The sequence below is a fragment of the Drosophila subobscura genome, chromosome O, assembly GCF_008121235.1.
Source record: "Drosophila subobscura isolate 14011-0131.10 chromosome O, UCBerk_Dsub_1.0, whole genome shotgun sequence".
NCBI classification, from domain to species: Eukaryota; Metazoa; Arthropoda; class Insecta; order Diptera; family Drosophilidae; genus Drosophila; species Drosophila subobscura.
Genome location: NC_048533.1, coordinates 23,424,941 through 23,446,464, shown reverse-complemented (window position 1 = coordinate 23,446,464; position 21,524 = coordinate 23,424,941). Strand labels below are relative to the sequence as shown.

The window sequence follows — 21,524 nt, the reverse complement described above, 5'->3', positions numbered from 1 at the left end:
ATCTCCCGAAAAAAGCTAAAATAGCAGCACTATCGATAACCTGCACTGACAGCCCTGGCTCTCTCTGCCAGCCTTTTTGTCGTGCCGTGTGTGTGTTTTTAAGTTCCTGGTTTTTAATTCATGATTTTTTGGTAATTTCATTATAATTTCAAAAGACAAGGAGCCAGTTACTAACTGATAAAGTGTCTCCATAGCTGCGAGTGAGCAAGCCGAGTGCATCAACGTCCCAGACACACAGCAGCCGAAACTGCCAACATGAGCATACCCAACGAATACATTGCGAAAACAGAAGATGTGGCGGAACAGGTAAAATATATATTAACAGTACTCTGAATGGATCACCAGAGAGGGGGGATACCTAATCGCAGGCGCTCACACAAACCCCTTGACATCCAACATATTGGCCATGGACTGACCATTAAATGGGGACTGGCAGCTGCACGGAAAGAAAACTGCCAACGTCACCCAAACGCGGCAAAGTTTGTAGTGCTCGAGTGCAGTCGAATCGCTGGCCCTGACTATGGGAGGTACATGTGCAAGGTTAACTCAGTCCGACTACCGATTTAGACAGAATCGCATCCTGCTTATCAAGCAAAAAAATGATTCCAATTCGCAATTGTTGCGTCTGCACCAGACAAAAATACACCCATATGCACACGCGCACACACACATTGGGCTGCCTATGAGTTTGCGAGAGTGTGCGTGCGAGTTGCTTCTTGCAAGTGAAAGTGGTGAGAGTGAGTGCGTGAGACGAGACGCCGACGCCAGGTCGAGAGTTCCGTAATAATCTTTGAGAAAGCAAAATGGTTTAATAATGCTGCACACCAGCGACACTCGGCTGTGTGTTTGTGTGAGAGATTGTGCGCCTGGTATTTTAATATATTTATTCAAATCGCATCGAGAGCGTGCTGGGGAGCTGGTCACATAGGCCTAAAAACCCGTTAGGCGAACAGAGTGCGCGCACACCGATAGCGGAGATCGGTAGAGATAGATAGAGAGGGCGAGAGACACGTCACAGTCTTGCCAAACCAAACCGACATTTCCCCTCATAAATACACATGTAAATACGTACAAGTGTATGTGTGAAAGCCCCGCTCAATAAGTGCGATCGTATATTTCCCATCTCTTATCACCCGCACACTTATCAATCCGCCAAACTGTATTTTAACTATCACTAAATGAACAAACACTTCTCTCTCCCCCTCTTTCTGTGCAGGTTATCAAGCGCGGCAAGAATGTGCTGCCCACGGTGGCGCGGCTCTGCCTCATCGCCACCTTCTTCGAGGATGGCCTGCGCATGTACTTCCAGTGGAACGAACAGCGCGAGTACATGGACATGAGCTGGGGCTGTGGCAAGTTCCTGGCCACCGTCTTCGTGCTGGTCAATCTGCTCGGCCAGCTGGGAGGCTGCGGCATGGTAATGGCTAGATTCAAGGTTGACATCGCCGTCGGTCTGCTCTTCTTCATTGTGGTGCTACAGGTAAACGAATCAGAATCAGAACTCCACAGAAAGACTCCTACTAACCCGCTCTTTTTTCCCATTTTGTTTCCACAGACAATAGCCTATTCCATTCTGTGGGACTTCCAGTTCTTGCTGCGAAACTTTGCCTTGATTGGAGCCCTACTCTTGGTGCTGGCCGAGGCACGGATCGAGGGCCGCAGTTTATTTGCGGGCGTGCCATCGATGGGCGACAATAAGCCCAAGAACTTCATGCAGCTGGCGGGACGCATTCTGTTGGCCTTCATGTTCATCACCCTCATCCGGTTCGAGCTGAGCGTGTGGCAGGTGATCCAGGACATTATTGGCTCCATTCTCATGGTGCTCGTGGTGCTGGGCTACAAGACGAAGCTATCGGCCCTGATTCTGGTCGCTCTGCTCTCAGTTCTGAATTTATATCACAATGCCTGGTGGACCATTCCGTCCTACAAGCCACTCAGGGATTTCTTGAAATATGACTTTTTCCAGGTAAGAATAACACAAAAAGCATTTTGATTGTTTTCCAAACTCAATTAATCTGCAATTATTATTATTTACAGACACTTTCGGTTATTGGTGGCCTGCTAATGATCGTTTCCTTGGGCCCTGGCGGCGTCTCCATGGACGAGCACAAGAAGAAATGGTAGAGATATGTTTAGCGCAAAAACTACCACGGAACACTTGAGCAGCAATTGACTTGAGCCGTGTTTTACTCTTTCCGAGAAATGTTAGTTAGGATTTACCATAAAATGGGACAACAACAGGAGCAGCATCAGCAGCAGCAGCACAGCACAGACAACAACATCGGCACACCTATATGAACTTGACAAATATTTTTTGAATGAAAAGGGACTTGACTTCCGCAATAACCTCCCAGGGCCCTGACCTACCTATCATCCAGCCCAAAACCCAAACCCAAAACCCAACCATCATTCGCGCACATTCAACGACAAACTTCGTATACATGTAAGATCGTTTTTTCTTTTTGTACATAACGAAAATGCAACAAACAAATATGGCATAATGTATGTCCGGCCACCACGCCCACAAACGAGAGACATTAACTGATTTTGACTATCCAATACTTGTCAGGCAAAAAATCCATATAATTCGCAGGTTTTTTTTATTATAATTTGTACGCCCTTATCAATAAGTTGTAATCTTGGTGTTGCGTTTTGTTGTTTAATAGAGGGTTGAATATGATATGATGAAAACGATGTATAAAATATGATGAGTGTACCAATTGACAATGATTTGTTTCTTTCGTTTATAAGCAAAAGTGTAATAGAATTAAATTGTAACGTTTTAATAAACATAATGAAGAAAATTGAATGATTTTGTTTCTTTTTTTATATTTAAGCGCTGCAGCGAAATTGGTTTGTCGCAGAGTTGAGTCCGCATTGACCAGGTACTTCAGTTTTGTGTTGAATATTATAAAAAAGTTACTGAAAATTTTGAACTCAAAAAAGAGTTGTTTGCCGAACGAACACTAGAAAATGTTGTTTCTTTTTAATTTGAATGCGATACATTTCGATAGCAATCTGAACACCAAGTGAATGACATGAAATCGATAGTTCCCGTCCAACTTTTTATTTACTTATAAATTTACTTTATTTTGTACATTACAATGTCTTAACTCTCTGAGCGGAGCGGTGTCGCTCTGTGGGTGTAGCTATTGGCTATTGTTTTCAATACATATGTCTAAAAGCATGTCCTTCCTCGAGCTGGAATTTGGGCACTCGCTGCAGATGCAGGGACTCCGCGTCCCAGGCAACCTTGTGCCTTAGCCTGAGCAGCCACGACACCCGCAATGCACACACTCCACGATGCGTCCTTCCTCCAGTTTGGACTTGGGCACTCGGCAGATGCAGTTTGTGCCAAAGTTTGTGTCGCGCGACTGTATGCATCGCAGGCAGCAGAGGTTCTCGTAGCCGGACTTTTTCCATTTTGCTATCAGATTGCCATCGGCAATCTTCTCCTTGAGACAGTAGTCGTAGAGCTCTCGGCTTATGGCCTTGCGACGATGGAACAGGTCGTAGATGTAGCGGGTCTTCTGATGGTGGATCTTGAATATCGGCCACAGGGACTCCGAAATGCGTTTTCCCTCGTGTGGTTCTGTTTCGGCCTCCCGCATCTTCTGCTCGATTTCCTCGAGAGTGGGCTCTATCAGCTCCCATCCGTCTGGGGGCGGCTTGCGGCTCCGGCGTACTTTCGGCATTATTTTATGGATAGATTTTCTTTCTTAATATTTTTATTGTGGCAAAATTTGATGCGATGCCGTAATGTGTGAATGACAAAAGTAATGGCAATGGAGCAGGGCAACACTAATCTGACATTCACACAAAAGCAATTATAATTTTTTTTTTTTTTTTTATATTTAATCGCTACTGCGAAATTGGTTGGTCGCAGAGATGAGTCCGCATTGACCAGGTACTTCAGTTTTGTGTTGAATATTATAAAAAGTTACTGAACATTTTGAACTCAAAAAAGAGTTGTTTGCCGAACGAACGATTGCAAATTTTGAATTATTTGAATATTATTTTCTTTTGAAGAGCAGACTCGATTTTTCTCGATCTTTCGAGCAAAAAACATCGATTTAATCGACAAAAAAAACATTCGCGGTCGCGCAAACTCAAGCCAATTTATAAAAAAATTTCCCCCGGTGTTCTCCAATTTTATTTTTTTGACCCCGCCACTCGGTTAACAAACACCTGAGAATGGCAAATGCGCCTAAGAATATTCCAGCAAATGTATACATGATAATCTATCATTAACTTTAGACATTTTGAAGATTGTCCTTTGTTTCAGAAGCTAACACCGATTCAAGTGCGAATCTTTGATCTTCCGGAGTATATATTCGTGCAGACCAAGTTAATAACAGCACAGTACGCCCGGGAGAATGGGATAGTCCCAACCCGCATGAAGAGGCAATGGACTCGGCCGAATGCGGCTGGTGCCGCCCAGCCGCTCAGGATCGATCACCAACCACCCATGCTCAGCTCACTGCTCAGCTACTCTGACATGCAGCCAAACGAACCAAAGGAGACCAAAAACCCCGTCCGAGAGCGCTGCATACAGACGGAGGAAAAGCTGACGTGTGATGTGGGAGTGCAATGCGACACAGACGATTGGGAGGAGGAGCAAATAGACAAAGACTGCAAAACAGCCCTGCCAAATGAAGAGGATGACGAGGAAACGAAATTCATCTCATTCGTGGGTGAGAACACATCGATGATGCGGAACGGAATGATGGAGTGCCTGATCTGCGGCGAGGTAGCCCGATCCCTGCAACAGCACAAGAGTCACATTGTGATGCACTATGGGCCGCCAGTACTCTGCAGTTATTGTGGCGAGCTCGTGAAACACGAGCGCCTGCTGCAAAGACATATTCTCACCTGCCCCTCACGCCCATCGAAGAAGCCTTCCATTTTCCTCAAGTGCCCAAATATGTTTTGCAATATAATGACCAGAACGCTGCCACAGCTGTACAAACATCTCGGCACACACGAAAAGCGACCCTGCTATCGGTGTCTGCAGTGTCGTTTGCACTTCAGGACTGCCATTTCATTTCTTCTGCATCGCAAGACAAAGCAGAGCTGCACCAGGGCAAAGGCGCTGTTTCTATTCGACAAGCAATCGGCATTACAAAACAAGGGAGACCGCAAACGATGCACCGTCTGCCTGAAGAAGTTTAGCAATGAACGGCTGTGCGGCTTTCACAGGCTCAACTGCATTCAGGCGCATCACAGAAAAGTGACAAGGAAACTCTTCAAGCCCTCGATGTTGGCCTAAACGATATTTATTTATGTAAATTAATAACAATAAATCGAAGCAGCACCTATGACGCCTGCACACCGTGCGCTTTCTTTAAGCCCTGGAACAGTTGCAACTTCTCCAGATTGATCTCCTTCAGGGTCTGCACGGCCAGCTCCAGCTGCACCTTCTTCAGCGAATGCTCGCTGGCAATGTATTCCTCGATGAACTTCAAACTGATGTCGTCGGCGGCAAAGTCCTGCTCCGTCTTGCCAATGGCCGTGTGGATTTCCTGCTCAATGCCCTGCTTCTCCTCAGGCCTTCGCAGGAATCCTCGCAGCTCCGAGAGTGCGCTCTCATCGGGTGTGGGATGTAGCGCCTGCAGCTTAGCCAGCGTTTCCGTATATTCCACCGGAATTTTGTGTATTTTATAGGTCAGCGCAATTAGCTCGACGGCATTGTGCAGGTAGTCCCGCCGTATCATGTCGTACAAGAGATCATCGATGCAGCGATGCCAGGCGTAGAAGAAGGCCATGGGACCAAAGTGCCGGGTGGAACGCAGCAGATCGAACTGCTTGGACTCGTTTAAATGCTCGAAAACTCTCGCTGAGAGATTGTGGAACTCGGTCTCGTAGGGTTCGTATTGCACTGTGAGCCTGTCCAGCACGAATTCGTACTTGTGCTCCTCCAGACACTTGTGCAGCAGCTCCTCGTAGGCGAACATGCGAGGTGTGTAGGACTTGCGGCCCTCCAGTGGGAAGTAGAGCTGATTCATTCGCTTGATGGTGTCCAGCGAGGCGTAGGCCAGGGTGCCGTCTGTCTCGCGTACCACCACCTTGCGCTCCGAGTGGGGAAGGCCGAAGGTGATGTCCGTGAACACGTACTTGGTGGTGGCAAAGTCTTTCAGTGCCGGATCCTTGGCAATGGGTCGTTCAGTGTCTTGTTTGATCTTCACGATGGGCGGCATCTTCAGCAGATGCTTGGCCTTCTCGATGGTCATCAGGAACTCCTGCTCCAGCTGCTCGTTGGTCATGAACTTGGTCTCGCTCCTGTTGTCCTTCACAGTCCTCTTGCGGAACACCTTGTCCAACTGCAGTTGCGTCATGGACTGGAGCAGGCGCTGTGTCCCGGCATCAGTGAAGAGCGGCTGCGGATCCTGGTCGTATTTGAGCGTGGCGCTCTTTGCCGGTGCACTGGAAACCTCCCGCCGGCAGTGCTGTAGTCCTTGCAAAGCATTTAGACGGCGCACGTGCCTCAAAAGGGACATTTTAATTCAATTTAAAAATAAGAAACAAAATACACGAGTAGGAAATTCAGTGCTTGGCAACAAGGTATGCGAACCGTTTTGCAGCACTGTTGTCTCCAGTTCATGTAGAATGCTGTGTAGATGTAGTGTAAAATAAATTATATAGTAACAATTATTGCTTGGGAATATTATACAAACGTTGGGTCATTTGAAAGAAACTACTAATAGAAAACATTCCCGTAATTTAAATCTATTTTACTGAAATTCGGCTATTCGAGCTTAACACGATCAGTTGCATCGATGTTTTTGCAAGCTTTAAAGAGTGGCATCGATAGTACTAACTCAAATAAATGTTTGTATGGATTACTTTTCTTAAGTAACGTAGCGCTTTGATAATAGCTTCAAGATCTCCTGAAACTTGTTGTGATTGGATATAAATATGCTTTAGATTCTCTGATTCAGGAATACCCAGAATGATAAGCAGGGTGGCGATATCGAGCCACTGACAAAACAGTTCGCTGTATCGATAGGAGCCATCGATGGTTTTGCAGCTCTATTACTTGCATTTTAGCTGGAAAAATTGCAGGAAAAATTGGCATTCATTAAAAGCGGGTAGAATGGATAACGCCGAAGTGGGCAGCGCTTTTGTTGCAGCGCAAAAGCGGCGCTTTTCGGTGAGCGAGATTGCACTTAAAGATGCCGCACCCCTGCTCTGCGTTGACCAAGACTACCGCCCCGAGCCCAAGACAAAACAACGCAAAAAAGGGGACGACTTCCAGGAGCACTACCTGCTCAGCTTTTGCGATGAAATTCTCTACGAGATTTTCAAGTACCTGGACACGCCATCCATCATGGCCCTAATGCAGTAAGTCGCGACCGCTAGAGCCAACTCCAATACTCTTCTTCTGTCGTTTGTTTGGTCAGCTGCTCGCCGCGTTTGGAGAACCTGCTTCTGGATCACCGGTTTTGGCACGGGATCGATCTCAGCAACGGCCCCCTGCCCTTGGGCATACTGGAGGATATACTGGGTCGTGCCACAGAAAAGACCCACACAATTAAGATTTGCGGACCGCCTTCGTCACAGCATGTTGCCGGCGAGTTCCGGCAGTTCACCTGCACCCTGACCACCGTTTTTCCGAAAGTGGCCACACAGTTGAAGGTGCTGGAGCTGCAGGGCGTCAGCCTGGACTTTGAATATGTGAGAAATAAACTTGAAATAAACTACAATATTCGTATAATTGAATTTAATTTTGATAATATAGATACGCATCACACAGTTCCCTGGCTCGCTGACGCGTCTCAAGCTGAAGGACTGCAGTGTGAAAGTCGGGGATCAGGGCAAGAGCATATTCCACACGATAGAGATGCAATTGGTTAACCTGGAGGTGAGTGAAGTGGAGCCCCAGCACAGCTGAGCTCTTAATGTATTCACTTGCCTTGTGCAGGATCTCAGCATCGAGGATAACAACTGGTTCGAGCCATACTACATCATGGCCCTCTCCAAGCTGCCCTCGCTGCGACGCCTCAGCCTCAAGGGCTGCCAAATGCTGTGCAAGTTCGTGCCCTACGGCAGCATGGCTGCACGCTTTGGTTTTATGAAGCTAGAGGTGAGATAGCCCAACTGACGTTGTCTCTCTTATGTAAAATCACTTCCAATTCGTTCAACAGGTGCTCGATCTACGTCTAACGCCCATAAACAACTCGGATCTGCAATGCTTCAGTGCCATTGAGAACCTTAAGGAGCTACTGCTGGAATCCCCACTCAACCCGCCGCCCGAAGCGGCATCGCCTGAAAAGGTGAACAATGGAAATGACGAGGCTGCCACATCGCAGTCGGAATCTCTGAAAGTGCTAAATGATGACGAGCCGTCCACATCTCGCGCTGCCATGGAACATTTGCGTGCCTGTAAAATGGCACGAGGAAACGACCCGAACGAGTCCTCCGATGCGCCCAGGCCATGCCATGATATATTCCACTCGGACCCCAGCGACGACACGGTGGATGAACCAGCGCCAGCATCAAGTGCATCATGTTCGAGGAAGCGCGTATGTTTGTCCTCCGAGTCCGAAGATGAGGATACATCCTCGGCGTCAGCGTCCTCGTCCGACAAGTCGGACAGTGCAGCTCCGCGCAGCAACGGACACAACGGCGGCATTGATCCCAATGCTGCCGTGCGGTCACCTCTGGTGGTAATAGCTCTGCCAGGTGTTGCCGCAGTGCGTCAAGGTATGCCGCCTGCTGCTGACCAGGCCGACAACGTTGAACCAGACGAAGCTGGGGCTGGAGCTGGACCGGTACCACGCGCCTATGTCTACGTGCCCGGTGGCCAAGGCCCTGGCGAGAATCCACAGCCCAATATGCAGTCCATACTGGAGCAGATGGCGGACCATTTGCGGTCGTTTCGGGGCAACAATCCGGCACACAGCCGCTTCCTGCCACGACGCGATCAGGTGATCTACATGAACCCCCAGGCCATGGCCATCAGAGAGCCAATGCTTGTCATGCACTCCGCTCGAAGGCGCTCCCTGGCACGAGGTAACTTCGACCAGGTGGTTCACCATCCAATGTTCTGGAACATGCTGGATCCCCTGGACAGAGACTATGCCCGCCGATTGCGACACCGACAGGCATCCAATCCATGCCCACCACCCCAGTACTACGTCTCGGATCGGGCCATCTACAGTTTCGGGCGCGCGGCTAGACCTGTGCAGCCGGACGTTGTCTGGATACGGAACATCAACCGGTCGCCCGACAACCGCCTCGAGCGGATCTCACTGCGAAACTACCAACACATAACCAACCACACACTGGAGCATCTCGTGCAATGCTCGCCCTTCCTGGTATTCATCGATGTGAGTGGCACGAGCGTCACGGTCCTCGGCTTGCGTAAATTCAAGGAACTAAAGCCAGAGTGTGAGGTAGTGGCAGGGCATTTGGACATCGATGAGGATGCCAAGCCGCCGGAGGAGGACCCAGAGCCGCCGGCACCAAGCGATACACCAGACGAAGCACCCGACGAGGAGCAGCCACCAACATCGCCGCCGCCGCCACCACCACCACCACAGGAATTCGAAGATGTGGCATAAACGAATTCCCCGCCCCCACAGTCCCCCCCATCTAAGTGTATTTCGTATTTTGTTGTTCCAAACATCCGTAAAATTAGTCTTTAACCCATGGCGGCCCGTCCTGGCTTGGATACTTTTAACGAGATGACGGAAACATGGCCAAGCCTGAAAAAAAAACAAAACAACAACCACAACCATGGCTGTCTACAAGCAAAAGCTGTAGCTCAAGCCCGTCTAGTATTACGCCCCTTCTGCACCCCTCCACCCATACACACTAAACGCTCTTGTACTATATGTCAGGCTCGATAAAATGTAAAAACCCCTATCATTTAGTTAAGCATTAAAAGATATGAACAATCCTTTGGTACATTGAACCGTTTATTTCTGTAGTGTTTTATGTTATGTGTTTGATGTGTGAAACGCTTGTGTATATATTATAATATCATCATGTGTAATGCTTATTTGGTATCTTCTTTTCAAATTATTGTTGGGGGAAAAGCTTTGAAATATTTGTAGTATTTGGTTGTGTAAAGGACATTTATGTGTATCTATCTTTCCTGAAACAGCAAGTAAGAAATGCTTGAAAATGAATGTTAAAAAGTGTAAAAGAAACCACATGGATAGAAGACTTAACAACAACAAAGAATGTGTATGGTATGAATGTGTCATGGTATGTGTATGTGTGGGTTGATCTTGTGCTTATTTATCGGCACAATTGGAGGAACCTTCATCCTCCACTTCATCGGCATCCGACTCCTCTGTGTCATCAGTGTCCGAGTCCGAATCACTGGAGCTCTGACAGTCGGTAATTTCTCCAGTGAAGAATATAACAGCCTTGGGAATGACACGCTCCTTCAGATAGAATCCTAGTTCAAAATCATTTTGCAAGATGTTCTATCAAAAATAAAGTTACATACAAAATTAAGGAACAAAGAAATCACGAGTCTTACATTGATATCGCCATAGTTTGGGTCAGTCTCATCCGATGGCAAAATTGGTGGATTGAAGAATGCGAAGAATGTTTGCTCTGAATCTGTTCCATTCAAAGATGGTTTCGTCACTTTGAGATATTGAGATCAATTAACTAAGCTGTCTTACCCTTGTTTTCGCGATCCTGGGGATTTTTCCAATTGATAACACAGCCCTCAGTCTTGTAGATCTCAGCGCCATCGTATGACAAGGGATCCTCAACGTCTGGCACACAGTTGAGGTAGTAGGTCTTCAGCAGCACATCATTGGTGAAGAACTCGTTCTTGTCAAAATGAAATTGCACCTCAAACTTGACCACTGGATTGTTGTAAAGCTTGGTGCGTATATCATTTAAATACTGTGAAAGAACAAAATTACTTCAAAATTGTTGCGTATGCAGATTTCAATGTCACTGAAGGAGAAACAGCTGCCGAGTACGATGGCGATGGCGCATTGAATTGCTTAAAATAACACAGACGACCGTTTGGTTTTCTCAGAAGTCATTTATTGACTTGCGTCTTATCGCGGCGGCTAAGATTTCAGTCGCGACAGCCAGCGCTTTGTTTAAATCCGAAAGCCAAGTAGGATGTTTATGTTTATGTTATGAAAAATTCGCGATTCTACACTCATGGATACTATTGCCTAAGGGGACGGTATCAGCTTTTGCGTATGTTCTTAGAATTAATAGAAGAATTTGTAAAATAATATTGCATGTGGAACAAAGGCAGAGTAGCGGCTGTGCCTTTGATTGTCTTTGAATTTATAGAATATATTTGGAGTAATCCAAAGAATTAATTGTAAGCTATAGTATTCCCTTTTCCTTAAAAGACAGTGATGCTGTCAAATTTAATTTCTAATGTACACTCACCCCCAATATTTGTTCATCTTTCTTGCTAATGAACTCCGTGTAGGAGGCCTTCAGCACACGCAACCAAAAGTTGGTCACGTTGTCATTTTGTGTGGAATCGCCATGATTCTTCTTAAAGTCCCTAAGAAAGCCACCAGACATTAAATGGGGAAAAGTGCTTGGGGTTGGGTTGTTTGAGGCACTTACTGCAAGATTTTCTTGCGCTTATCGAATATCACATCGTGTTTCAACTCGAATTTTTGTTCCAAGCTGTAGATCTCCCGCTGCAATTCCACATCCAATTGGATGGTCTGTAGATAGAGGGTCTTCAACTCAGCTATGGCTATTTTTTCCTCCTCGCTGTACTTTTCGTTCTGTGTAGCACACCCCATATAGTATGTAGCATTCCGCAGATGTCCATATAACTAGCCCGCCAAATACTTACAACCATTTCGGCAAGCTGCGTAGCAATGCATTTGGTCATGGCCGACCGCGATCGAGGACTACGCACGGCTTCCATTAAGGAAGTGGATTGATCTTTGCTTCGTTCTACAATTCACTAATTGTTTCACTTTCGCCAATTCACTAAATATTTTCCCTTTCAAAAGATTTACAAAATTATTTTCACTTGCTAAAGTTTCAAACTAAATTTATATTCTCAAATTTTAGCTTCAAAATTTGTTTTTTTTTTCCTTTTTTGTATTTTCTAATAGATTGTGTTGGCTTGCCGGTCGACACTCGAATGAAAATATTGGATATCTGGGTAGAGTAACAGACTTGTTCAGAAATGTCAAAGCACTCTTTGTGTTTCAAATAACACAAAATAGTGTTCCTGAATTCGTTTCTATGGCAGCTCTAAGATGTAGAGATCAGATATTGTTTACATTTTTGAGAGTCATGTAAAAACTTATAGTTAGAGTTCATTTTTAAATGTATTTATCAAAAGAAAATACTTACTCCTGTTCTTAAACTGGCGAAGAAGTGCCATGTCTTATAATTCCCAACTGGTTCTGGCGCCACATATGCTTAGAGGCATCGTTTTCGGGGTGTTAAATTACTCTGGTTTCTCTTCAATTGTCGAATAAATCTTTCGCCTTTTACTAAAGATTTCCGTGGAGAGGGACACTCTAATGAGTCTAAAATAAATTTTTTGCAGTGCCTGGTGATATTTGTCGCCGGGCCATAATAAATACATGAGACAACACTACACCGAATAGTTTTATCAAAAGAATTGTTGAATAAAGGGTTGGTTTTTCAGGGATGGATGATAATGGCAGAATAAATAGATGGTACTGTCGATTGATGATGCAATTTTCCATCAATGCTTTCAGAAACCAGTAAAATAAAGAAATTTCCTTAATGGCTTTAAGCACCCCTTTCGTTTTTTGGTTGGTGTTATTGAAATGCAGGCCATGTTTATTGGCAATTTAACGCACATTTAATTTTTGGTGCTGTTCCTGTTTCTATTTTAGGTTTTTCCTTGTATTTTTCTTCGAACTTTTCATTTGGCATGTAATTAAGTGTGGCTTGTGGGTCGTAGGAAGTGAACCTGGCATGGGTACAGCTGCTTAAGTGTATGCAAATCACGTGCAGAGTGCTGCCAAGGGTTGCCAAGGTTCAGAGTCTGTTTAATGGGCCGGACTTAGCTTTCTGTTCTATGGCTCTCCATCTCTGGGTTGTCCTTTGACACCCCATCGGCCATTGGAGTGGACTCCAGCCTAGCTATAATAATGTAAAGCAGGGCTTAGTGCCATATATCAGGCTACAAAACTGCACAGAAATGAAAGAAAAAAAATAAGTACATTTTTGTCGCTTAGGCAAACATTTCAAAATGAAATTATGAGTTGGGCTTGGTGTAAGGAAGTGGGAAAAAGTGCAAACAAATTTAGCCAAGCGGAAGTCCAGACACACACACACAACCACACAATCGGGAATCCCATAGAGGGAGCAGCAAACATAGCGGAGAGCGAAAGGGAGATCGCATTGTTGAATGTTTGCACACAAATACACATGAAAGAGTCCATGTACTCGTACTCGTACCATGGGGTACGCATGTCCAGCCAGAGTATCCGCAGGACTGCCCAATACCCACACCCCCTACCGCTACCCCTACCACTCGTAGTAGTCCATTCCGCGTTGTCCTCATATTTGATATTATTAAATTTTTTCCCCTAAATACCTCTGGGAAATTAAAAAGAAATCATAAGGCAAATACGAGCATCAGCAGTGGAGGGCACAACAGATGATGACTCTCTCGCTTTCGCCCAGCTTTATGCTCTGCCTCTTTAAGTGCTGCAACTGCGAAGTTAAGCTGTTGCTGGCATTTTCAATTTACATTTCGGTCATTCAATTATAAGGTGCATCAGAATTTAGCTACATAAGTAATATGGAAGCCGGTCATCATCACCATCAGCATCAGCATTCAGGGGCATCATTGCCATCATCCACATCGTCAGTGCCAGCAGCGTCAACATAGTTTGAATTTAATTAAAACCAAAATTAGTAAAACCCTGAACGGGCCAGGGCAGCAAAGGACAGAGCAGAGGCGGAGCCAGACCAGACCCTGAACCCACACTCAAAACCCGAACCCAAACCTGAACCCAAACCGAGAGTCTGAGCAACAGTTACTTGGCGCTGGGATTAGAGATGCTCCTTCTCCTGCAGCTGCGTCTAGTTTCTGACAAAAGTGCATGTCTGCAGAAAATCGAATCAGCAGCTCAACGTCCGCATCCGCATCCGTAGCCACCCATTCTCCTACGTCCAGGTGGAAGGCCCCAACCTTTATGCCAAAAATATCTACAACAAAAGCATAAGATGTAGTGCAGCATTTGATGATGAAACGACGTGTTAATTAAGGTCATAATAATTCAACTTAAATTGAAAACTTGCCCGGCTTTCGGGCCAGCACACCCCACACCACCTCCCCCAGTCGCTCAGCCTTTTGGTGCCTGGGGATGGTCTTATGCTGTGGCAGGGGGTGGCCTGGCCATCCTCAGCTTGCAGGCTAAGCTGATTGCAACAAATTATTTTGCACCTTGGTTGAACTTTCCTTGAGCTGCAGACAGCATGGCGTTGATAAACGAATTTTGTTAGTTTGCTTTTGCTTATTTTGAATGGAACAAGGGGGCGGGCGGTACAAGGAGCAGCATCGCTCTGCAGCAAGAGCCAGGTGCGGTCCGAGTCTGAGTCTAAGTCCGAGGTCTAGGGTCCCGGGTTCCGGGTCCAGGACAGGGGCCAATGTTGCCTTTGGTTTTGCATAAACCAGACAACGCATCTAATAAGTTGCAGCTGTTGGGTTTCCATTCGCTCTGCTGCCGCCCTGCCGTCCTGCCGCCCTGCTGCTACCTGCCCTCCATAAGAACTTTAAAGTTTTGCCGCCTAATGCCAGAAAGTGCGGAATTGTGTTTGCCATTAAATGTTATTAGTTAAGGGATAATTAACACTTAGAAAACTGTGCAAAATATCCCCATGCACCGCCACCTTCTACGACTAGCGCGCATTTGCATATCGCACCTAATTGGCTTAGACGGCCATTGCTTTTTGGGCATAAGAAGTACAGTCCCATCAAGCGGTGGTGGAGTGTCGATCCAGTGGAGTCCCCAGTCAAAATGCGTGAATGCTGCTGCTGCTGCTCGTAATTAACATCCACACACCTGCAGTTTGTCTAATTCGAATGCTATTCATAAGCCACACACACATCGCAGTTACAAACACACATATACACATTTATATACATAAAAGAGATCCTTGCCAGCCGCAGGATAGTCTGGCAAGAGCTTTCCTCAGTCTCACCCTCAATCTCACGCTTCCTATCTAAAGCCTCCCCACCTCTGCCTGAAAAACTTTTTACTAATTTACATTCATTACACACATTTGCAATAAAACTAGAAACACTCACTCACACTCACTCACACAAGCACACGCATAGACACATGTACATACATACATACATATAATAATAGATTTACACTGAGAAGATCAAGGAATTGATGAGCCAAGAAATGAGACAGAAACGGGGAAACGAAGCGAGGGATAAGGAATTTTTGGCTAAAGGAGATTCGAAATGATCGGAACGTATATTTTTTTTGAGTCTGAGGCTAAAGGAACAACCCTGATTCAATAACAGATATTTACTTTAGGGGAGCTATCATTTCTCCTTTGGAAATTCGGATTCTCATAAACAAAAATCCCTTTTCTGATGTTTTTCAGTGATGCTGTTGGCCCTTGATATATTTCTCAGATATTTTAATAGGTTTCAAGTTTGTCAAGTTCCAAATTTTCTCTCAGTGTACATAGCAGTGGATGAGTGTGCACACACACACACACAAAATCTACACACATTGATATTCTACATGCTTCATTAGCGTGTAAGCGCGGTAATAATGAAATTTCCTTATGGCTGCATTTCCAGCTTCTACTCCTGGTTGGGGGCTGGGTGTTTTGGGCGTGTGGCGTCCTGGGGGGCAACTGCTGCTGCATATTGATGCAAAGTTTTAGTGGCGCAAAACTTGGGGCAATGTTCGGCAACACACCCCCGAAAATGTCTCTGGCCGCAATTTATGTTGCTTCTGGCATTCAAGAAACTGTTTAAAGCGCTGTTTGGAAGGTGCAACATCTGAGGACTTCCGCTGCTGCTGCGGCGCTGTCTGCCTGCCTTTCTGCTGATTGCCCCCGTAAAAAGGGCACACAGAGACACACACACAGACAATCGAAATTGTTCATCATTTTGACAATCAAATCAGCAAACGAAGACAAACACAAGACAAACATAAAGCAAATCTATACAAATTTGTCAGAAGTCAGTCAAAAAATGAGCAGCGGAAATGATGGCAGAGCGCCGGCGGAAACGAGGACCCAGCAACCAGGGGGCGGGTACTACTGAGCACTGCACAGCTGATGCCCTGCCACATGACCTCCGCCATCCAACATCAGACATTTGCCTGACTGCCTGCCTGCCAGCCTGACTGCCTGCCTGCCAGCCTGCCTGCTGTGCTACGGGAAGAAATTAAAATTGCATTACGGGGCAGGGCAAGAGCCTGAGGATGGAGCTGCCGCTGCTGCTGCTGGGTTTCGTATCGGATTGGATAGGGTTTACTTTGCTCATGTGTTTGGCTGGCTGTTCCATAAATATTTCAATATTTGTGCACATTTGAAGCTGCTTAGGCCACGCCCGAAATGCCAAGCTTAAGGCAGCAGGCGTGGGTGTGGGTGTGGGTGGGCAGAGGCAGAGGTAGGGGCAGGTTGTAGCAGGAAATAGTTTAATTAAAATTCCTTTGGCAATGTCATTAAGGACATTACATTTTGTAGCTGCTCCTCAAGGTGTGTATTATGGAGAGGCCTGCAAGGACGAGTGAACATTTCAATAAGGAAAGGACAGCATCCGTAGCACCCAAGGACCCAACGGAATTTCATTGTTTTCGCATGCAAATTTGCATTTGCAAAGCTGGCGAAAAGTCACAAAACAAAAGCTAAATAGGAAGATCCTTTAAAGGGGCCATAACAACATGTAAATGCCCGTCAACACGCCCCATCGATAGTATTTGTAAAAGAATCACCCGCAGCCACCTCATTCTGGTCCTGGTCCTCCCATAACGATGATGAAAGGCGAAACTGAAAAACAAGAGCATAAAACCTTAATGCAAATATCCAAAGGTTCGCAGCACCAAAAAATATACACACAATGCATATAAAAAGAAGCGAATAAAAAAAAGGGAAGGAAAAGAAAAGAAAGGAAAACAGGAACAAAGACCAAAAAGAAAATGGCCAGGGAAAACAACAAGATTAAAATGAAAACAATCATGACAATCAGAGGACCGCAAATGTCAAATTAAATTATCAATAAATTGTCACCAAGGAGTGGAGCTCCATGCCGAACGCAAAATCGTCATCCTTGTGCCTGCCAGGACCGCAGGACAGAACATCCATCCAATACCATTCCATTCCATTCCACTCCATGCCAGCCCATTCCACCACCCCCAGGCATCGATGAGGGGGCGTTTTGTGGCACATAATGAAATCATTTACAAAATGAAAACAACAGAAGTGGCAGCAGCAGCAGCAGCAGCATCAGCATCGACCATTGGGAGATGGACAGCCACAGAGCAGAGACTGTTTAGAATGCTTTAGCCTGTGGGTGGACTGTCCACTTTCTCCCTTGCTGCTGGTGCCGTTCACTTTCACCCCTGCGCCTGATCCCCGCTCTGTCTCACTCGCCGCTGAAGCGAAAAGCAAAAAACTTTGCACGCCATTGAGTGTTGACGGGGCTCTCCGGCTCTCTGTTCCGAAAGGAAAGGAAAGGCACACTTGCAAATCATAAAACAACAGACGCGAAGAAAATGTTTTTTAAATCTTCATAAATATTCATTATGAGGACTGGACGGGAGACGTAGCTGGAGATGGGGCAGGGCAAATAGTTCGGGGCAGCCTGTAAATGTCCGAGCAGGGCCATTGGACACTGGCCAGCCAGATGGAGCATGAGATGGGGCAGAAGCAGTTGCTTGAGTAGGAGGACACTTGGCGAAAAAAAGATGCATTTCAACGGGAAACTGCAGCAACAAAATATTCAATAAAATTAATAACAAATAATATGAATTTGAAGCAATTAAAACATGGAATTTGTTTGCAGAACAGAACATTTTTAGCTCGATAAATTGTTCTCTTAGTGTCAAAACTAATTGTCCAATAGATCATTAGAAAATCTATTTTTTCACTGTGTTCATCATCAGATACAGTAGCAGCAGGAGTAGGACCGTCAGCAATGACATTACCAGTAGGGCCCACTCGGATGGAGCGGTAAGCTTCATTTTGCAGATGGCAGTCAGTACATGAAGTTTGCCAGAAAACTGAAAAACGAACAACAATAAAAAAAGAAGAAAGAAAACCAAAAATTAAAAACAGAAACAGCAAAAATAACAATAAAGTTGCTTGAGGAGAGAGCATAAGTAAACGGGCGAAAGACTGGCCAAAAGAAAAATATTTTTCAGGGGTATGTATGACGGCCTTGAAGCGTGAAGATGAGCCGCGCCGAGCCAGACGACAACGACAACGACGACAGTTCATGTCCATGGCCGGAGTGGTCAATGGAACCGGGAACCCATAAACCCAGGCATCGGGAGCGGGAGGAGTGGCAAAGAAAGCAAACAACTATAAATAACAGGACGCCAGGAGCTCCAAACAAAAAAGAGCAGGAGTGGATAGAGTAACAATGGAACCCGCGGAACCACAAAGCTGTCAATTAGCAGATTTCCTTTCTTAATTTAAGGATTTTTACTAGGGATACACCATCCTAAGCGAGTGTATGACATGTGTGTCCCCTCATGCTGGAAATAAATGCTCCTCCTCATGTTCCTTACAAAAGAACAATGGAATAGTAGGAGTTGGAATAGTAGGAGGAACACTCCAGTAGGAGTTGGCAGCACCATCTAATGATGTTAAATCAAGTTAGTGGAATAATTTTTAGAAGTGCAATTTTGCACTTTAATTAAGGTTTTGTGAAATTATATGTAGACTTGAAATTTCAGTTCATATTTCACAATAATTAGATCAGATTTCGTTTTGGTTAATGCAATATTGAATGCATTCTACTACAAAGTTTTATTCGCAGTAAGTACGGTGGAGCCGCTCAAGTAAAAGAGAAAATTTCCCAACCAACTTTCATGGCGCTCTTTTCGGCATTTAAACAAAACTGAGGGAAATTTGTGGCGCGCATTCAAATTATTCAAAGGAGCGTTATAATTTAAATGTGGTGAAAGAAAAGGAGGTACAATTTCCGTTTAAAATCTAATTTACCCTACCAAAGCAGGCAAAATTTCAAATTATGTTACATATTTTCTATCAGGGAGTCTTCATGAGCATACTTTGTTTAATTTATTTATTTTCCACAAAATGCACATTGAATAAGTGCATACCATAAATATTTTGAATCAAGTCCCAATCGATAAGCATTATTTCGTCTACAGAATTGATTATAATTCTCTATGGCTTTAACGTTAATGTCAGTTAATACTACAAATAATAATAATAATAAAATGTACACATAACGTATAACAGTTTTGCTTGCTAACAGACAGTTAAAATAGTAGCATAACCCACAGGGAAATTCTAACATAATTTTCACAGAAAAATTATCTCTTTTTTAAAGGTACATTTTCTCTTTGTGTGACATTTCCTTTTCGTTTTCCACCAACAAAAAGAGCAGCAATAACAAAAACAACAACAGTGGGTGAAGAGGCTGTAATACCAATTACATTGGGCTAGTCGCGTAGAGGTCCTTCGTGTGCTCAAAGGACTATATCCATTGCTCCCATCGGCGGGGTGGGTGTGGGCTCGTGGGTGGTGGGTGATGGGTTCGTGTGCGCCCTACCCGCTTCGTGCTAACTGTTGAATCAACGAGTGGTTGCCGAAGCCCACCCTCGTGTTGTCATTCGTGGAACGCTACGGGGCAGCCTTCATCATGCAACCTTCAGTCTTCGTCCGAACGCGTAATCTAACGGTTGTTGTGTTTCTTGCCACATGCCACATACCAGTCAAACTCTCTAGAGGCCGCCCCGCATACAAAGTGTTGAATGGAATTTTAGGGAAAAATAATCACACAGATAATACAATTTGAGTGAATTTACGGGAAAACTCTCCAGCGAGATACTTGTACCTCGCCGATAAACTGTAAATTGTGTGTGCGTGTGTTGTGGTGTGCGAAAATCGAAGGGATTTACGGATATTTTCCATAAACAAAATCGCGCTTCGTTGATTCTGTTTCTGATTCGATTAAGGGTCTCTCGCGACGCTCGGGCAACCGACTCCCGATTCCGGACACCGATTCCATGCTGCTATTATCACCGTCTCCGGGCTCCACTCTCGTACTCTCTCTCTCAGTGCAAATTCTGCCACATAGAAAATCGTGAAATTGAACACACCGCTGGCCACGCATCTAGCAGCCGCTCGCTCCAGCACCTTCGCCACATTGAAAGCAGCAAGACAAAGATTTTTAATTAAATTAAGAGAGTGAAAAATAGCAGCACAGCACGCAAAAACAGCACCACCGTTCTACGCTCCCCGGCGTTTAATGCAAACAATCAGCACAGAAATTAAATATTTAAATATTTGTTTATGGGGAAATTGTGCGGCATTTTAAATTAGGACGCTCAAACGGAACCGCCAGTACCAAACCAGTGTGCCAGAGCCAGTGTCAGTGCCAGTGTTTGTATCTGTGTGTGCCGCTCCGTGCCACAGTGCCGCAGAGTGAATGTGAATGTGTATGTGTATGTGCGTGTCGCAGCCGGAAAAGCCATAAATAAAGCTAAGCACACATAAACAAATAAAAACACACACAGAAACGCATACGCATTGAGAGTGTTGGGTCAAAGACCGTTGAAACCAAAAACTAGAGGGGATTACTGTGCGAGGTAAGTCGTGTCACCTGTTGAAAGGGGAGTTTCTCCACAGATATATCCTGTTCACATTTAAATTTATTGTTAGAATAGGAAACTATCCATAAAGTACATTGAAAAAGAGTTTTTTATGGAAATAAATGTGCTATTTTATATTTAAGTCATAAAATTGACTAGCTCCATCATATAATTCGCATATTTAAAGTATCAGGTTTTAATTGTATGACTTTCCATAATTTTCCATTTTTGATGATTGGGTTATGTTTTTTCCGATGCCAACTAACTACTTTCCATACATTACCTTCCACTTGTTTGACGTTAATGCATGAAAATTGATCTAAAGGAGGCTCGTATACATTTTAAATATGAATATGAAGATGATTTTGTTATGGTTTTTTTTGTGAATTTTTTCCCCTTCACATAAAAGGCAATCATCGCGGTATAGAGCCATATTCCACAATTTAATTGCAGTCATTGTATTTTTATTTTGTTGCACGGGGCCGAGAGTACTTGCTGCATTTTTAATGGCCGAGCTGCAATCAGTCAGCTGCATAATTAAAATAAAATAAAGCCATGCGATTTTCGCAATCAAATCACTTCGAATTGCACACTTTTTTCACTCCCACTCTCGTCCTGTCCGTATTTTATTGTTTGTATTTTTTAGCAATTAATTAAAAATATGTATGAATGATGTGTTTTTCGCACATCACTTGCGTGCCATGTTCTACCATCTCCCCATATCCCCCTTTAATTCCCTTTCCCACAAACTGTCAGTCGGTG

General features: G+C 44.9%; 7 protein-coding genes and 1 non-coding gene across 11 annotated transcripts in view; 5 read left to right on the top strand and 3 right to left on the bottom strand.

Moving 5' to 3' along the window:
* The first annotated feature begins 6 nt into the window (after positions 1-6).
* LOC117898786 (surfeit locus protein 4 homolog) lies at positions 7-2,799 on the top strand. Of its 2 annotated transcripts, XM_034808423.1 has the most exons (5): positions 7-131; positions 195-306; positions 1,217-1,480; positions 1,556-1,966; positions 2,038-2,799. In XM_034808423.1, the coding sequence occupies exons 2-5, from the start codon at positions 256-258 to the stop codon at positions 2,122-2,124; spliced, it is 813 nt and encodes a 270-aa protein (XP_034664314.1). In that variant the 5' UTR covers positions 7-131; positions 195-255; the 3' UTR covers positions 2,125-2,799. The 2 variants fall into 2 exon arrangements, with proteins under 2 accessions (XP_034664314.1, XP_034664315.1); XM_034808424.1 differs by lacking the exon at positions 7-131 and having other exon boundaries at positions 140-306.
* A 77-nt stretch (positions 2,800-2,876) lies between these two features.
* On the top strand, positions 2,877-5,329 carry LOC117898784 (zinc finger protein 439). The gene is made up of 2 exons (XM_034808421.1): positions 2,877-2,885; positions 4,286-5,329. Exon 2 carries the CDS (start codon positions 4,397-4,399, stop codon positions 5,267-5,269), a length of 873 nt encoding a protein of 290 aa, XP_034664312.1. The 5' UTR covers positions 2,877-2,885; positions 4,286-4,396; the 3' UTR covers positions 5,270-5,329.
* LOC117898789 (protein BUD31 homolog) lies at positions 3,078-3,773 on the bottom strand. Its single transcript, XM_034808427.1, has one exon. It carries the CDS (start codon positions 3,693-3,695, stop codon positions 3,261-3,263), a length of 435 nt encoding a protein of 144 aa, XP_034664318.1. The 5' UTR covers positions 3,696-3,773; the 3' UTR covers positions 3,078-3,260.
* LOC117898783 (28S ribosomal protein S22, mitochondrial) lies at positions 5,246-6,566 on the bottom strand. The gene has a single exon (XM_034808419.1). The coding sequence runs from the start codon at positions 6,495-6,497 to the stop codon at positions 5,316-5,318; it is 1,182 nt and encodes a 393-aa protein (XP_034664310.1). The 5' UTR covers positions 6,498-6,566; the 3' UTR covers positions 5,246-5,315.
* A 426-nt stretch (positions 6,567-6,992) lies between these two features.
* LOC117898779 lies at positions 6,993-9,905 on the top strand. Its single transcript, XM_034808415.1, has 5 exons — positions 6,993-7,341; positions 7,401-7,674; positions 7,739-7,861; positions 7,922-8,083; positions 8,145-9,905. Exons 1-5 carry the CDS (start codon positions 7,016-7,018, stop codon positions 9,561-9,563), a joined length of 2,304 nt encoding a protein of 767 aa, XP_034664306.1. The 5' UTR covers positions 6,993-7,015; the 3' UTR covers positions 9,564-9,905.
* Positions 9,903-12,026, bottom strand: LOC117898785 (nucleosome assembly protein 1-like 1). Its single transcript, XM_034808422.1, has 6 exons — positions 11,804-12,026; positions 11,566-11,732; positions 11,380-11,500; positions 10,641-10,869; positions 10,493-10,575; positions 9,903-10,436 (listed from the first exon to the last, which is right to left on the bottom strand). Exons 1-6 carry the CDS (start codon positions 11,876-11,878, stop codon positions 10,242-10,244), a joined length of 870 nt encoding a protein of 289 aa, XP_034664313.1. The 5' UTR covers positions 11,879-12,026; the 3' UTR covers positions 9,903-10,241.
* A 386-nt stretch (positions 12,027-12,412) lies between these two features.
* On the top strand, positions 12,413-12,537 carry LOC117899824. Its single transcript, XR_004649209.1, has one exon. It is a non-coding gene; the product is annotated as a U5 spliceosomal RNA (small nuclear RNA).
* A 7,300-nt stretch (positions 12,538-19,837) lies between these two features.
* The window catches only part of LOC117897215 (lachesin), a 137,552-nt gene continuing 135,865 nt past the window's right edge, over positions 19,838-21,524 (top strand). For all 3 annotated transcript variants that reach the window (XM_034805926.1, XM_034805927.1, XM_034805924.1), the window contains exon 1: positions 19,838-20,759. The gene's annotated coding sequence lies outside the window, so the exon portion shown is untranslated. The remainder of the gene's footprint in view (positions 20,760-21,524) is intronic.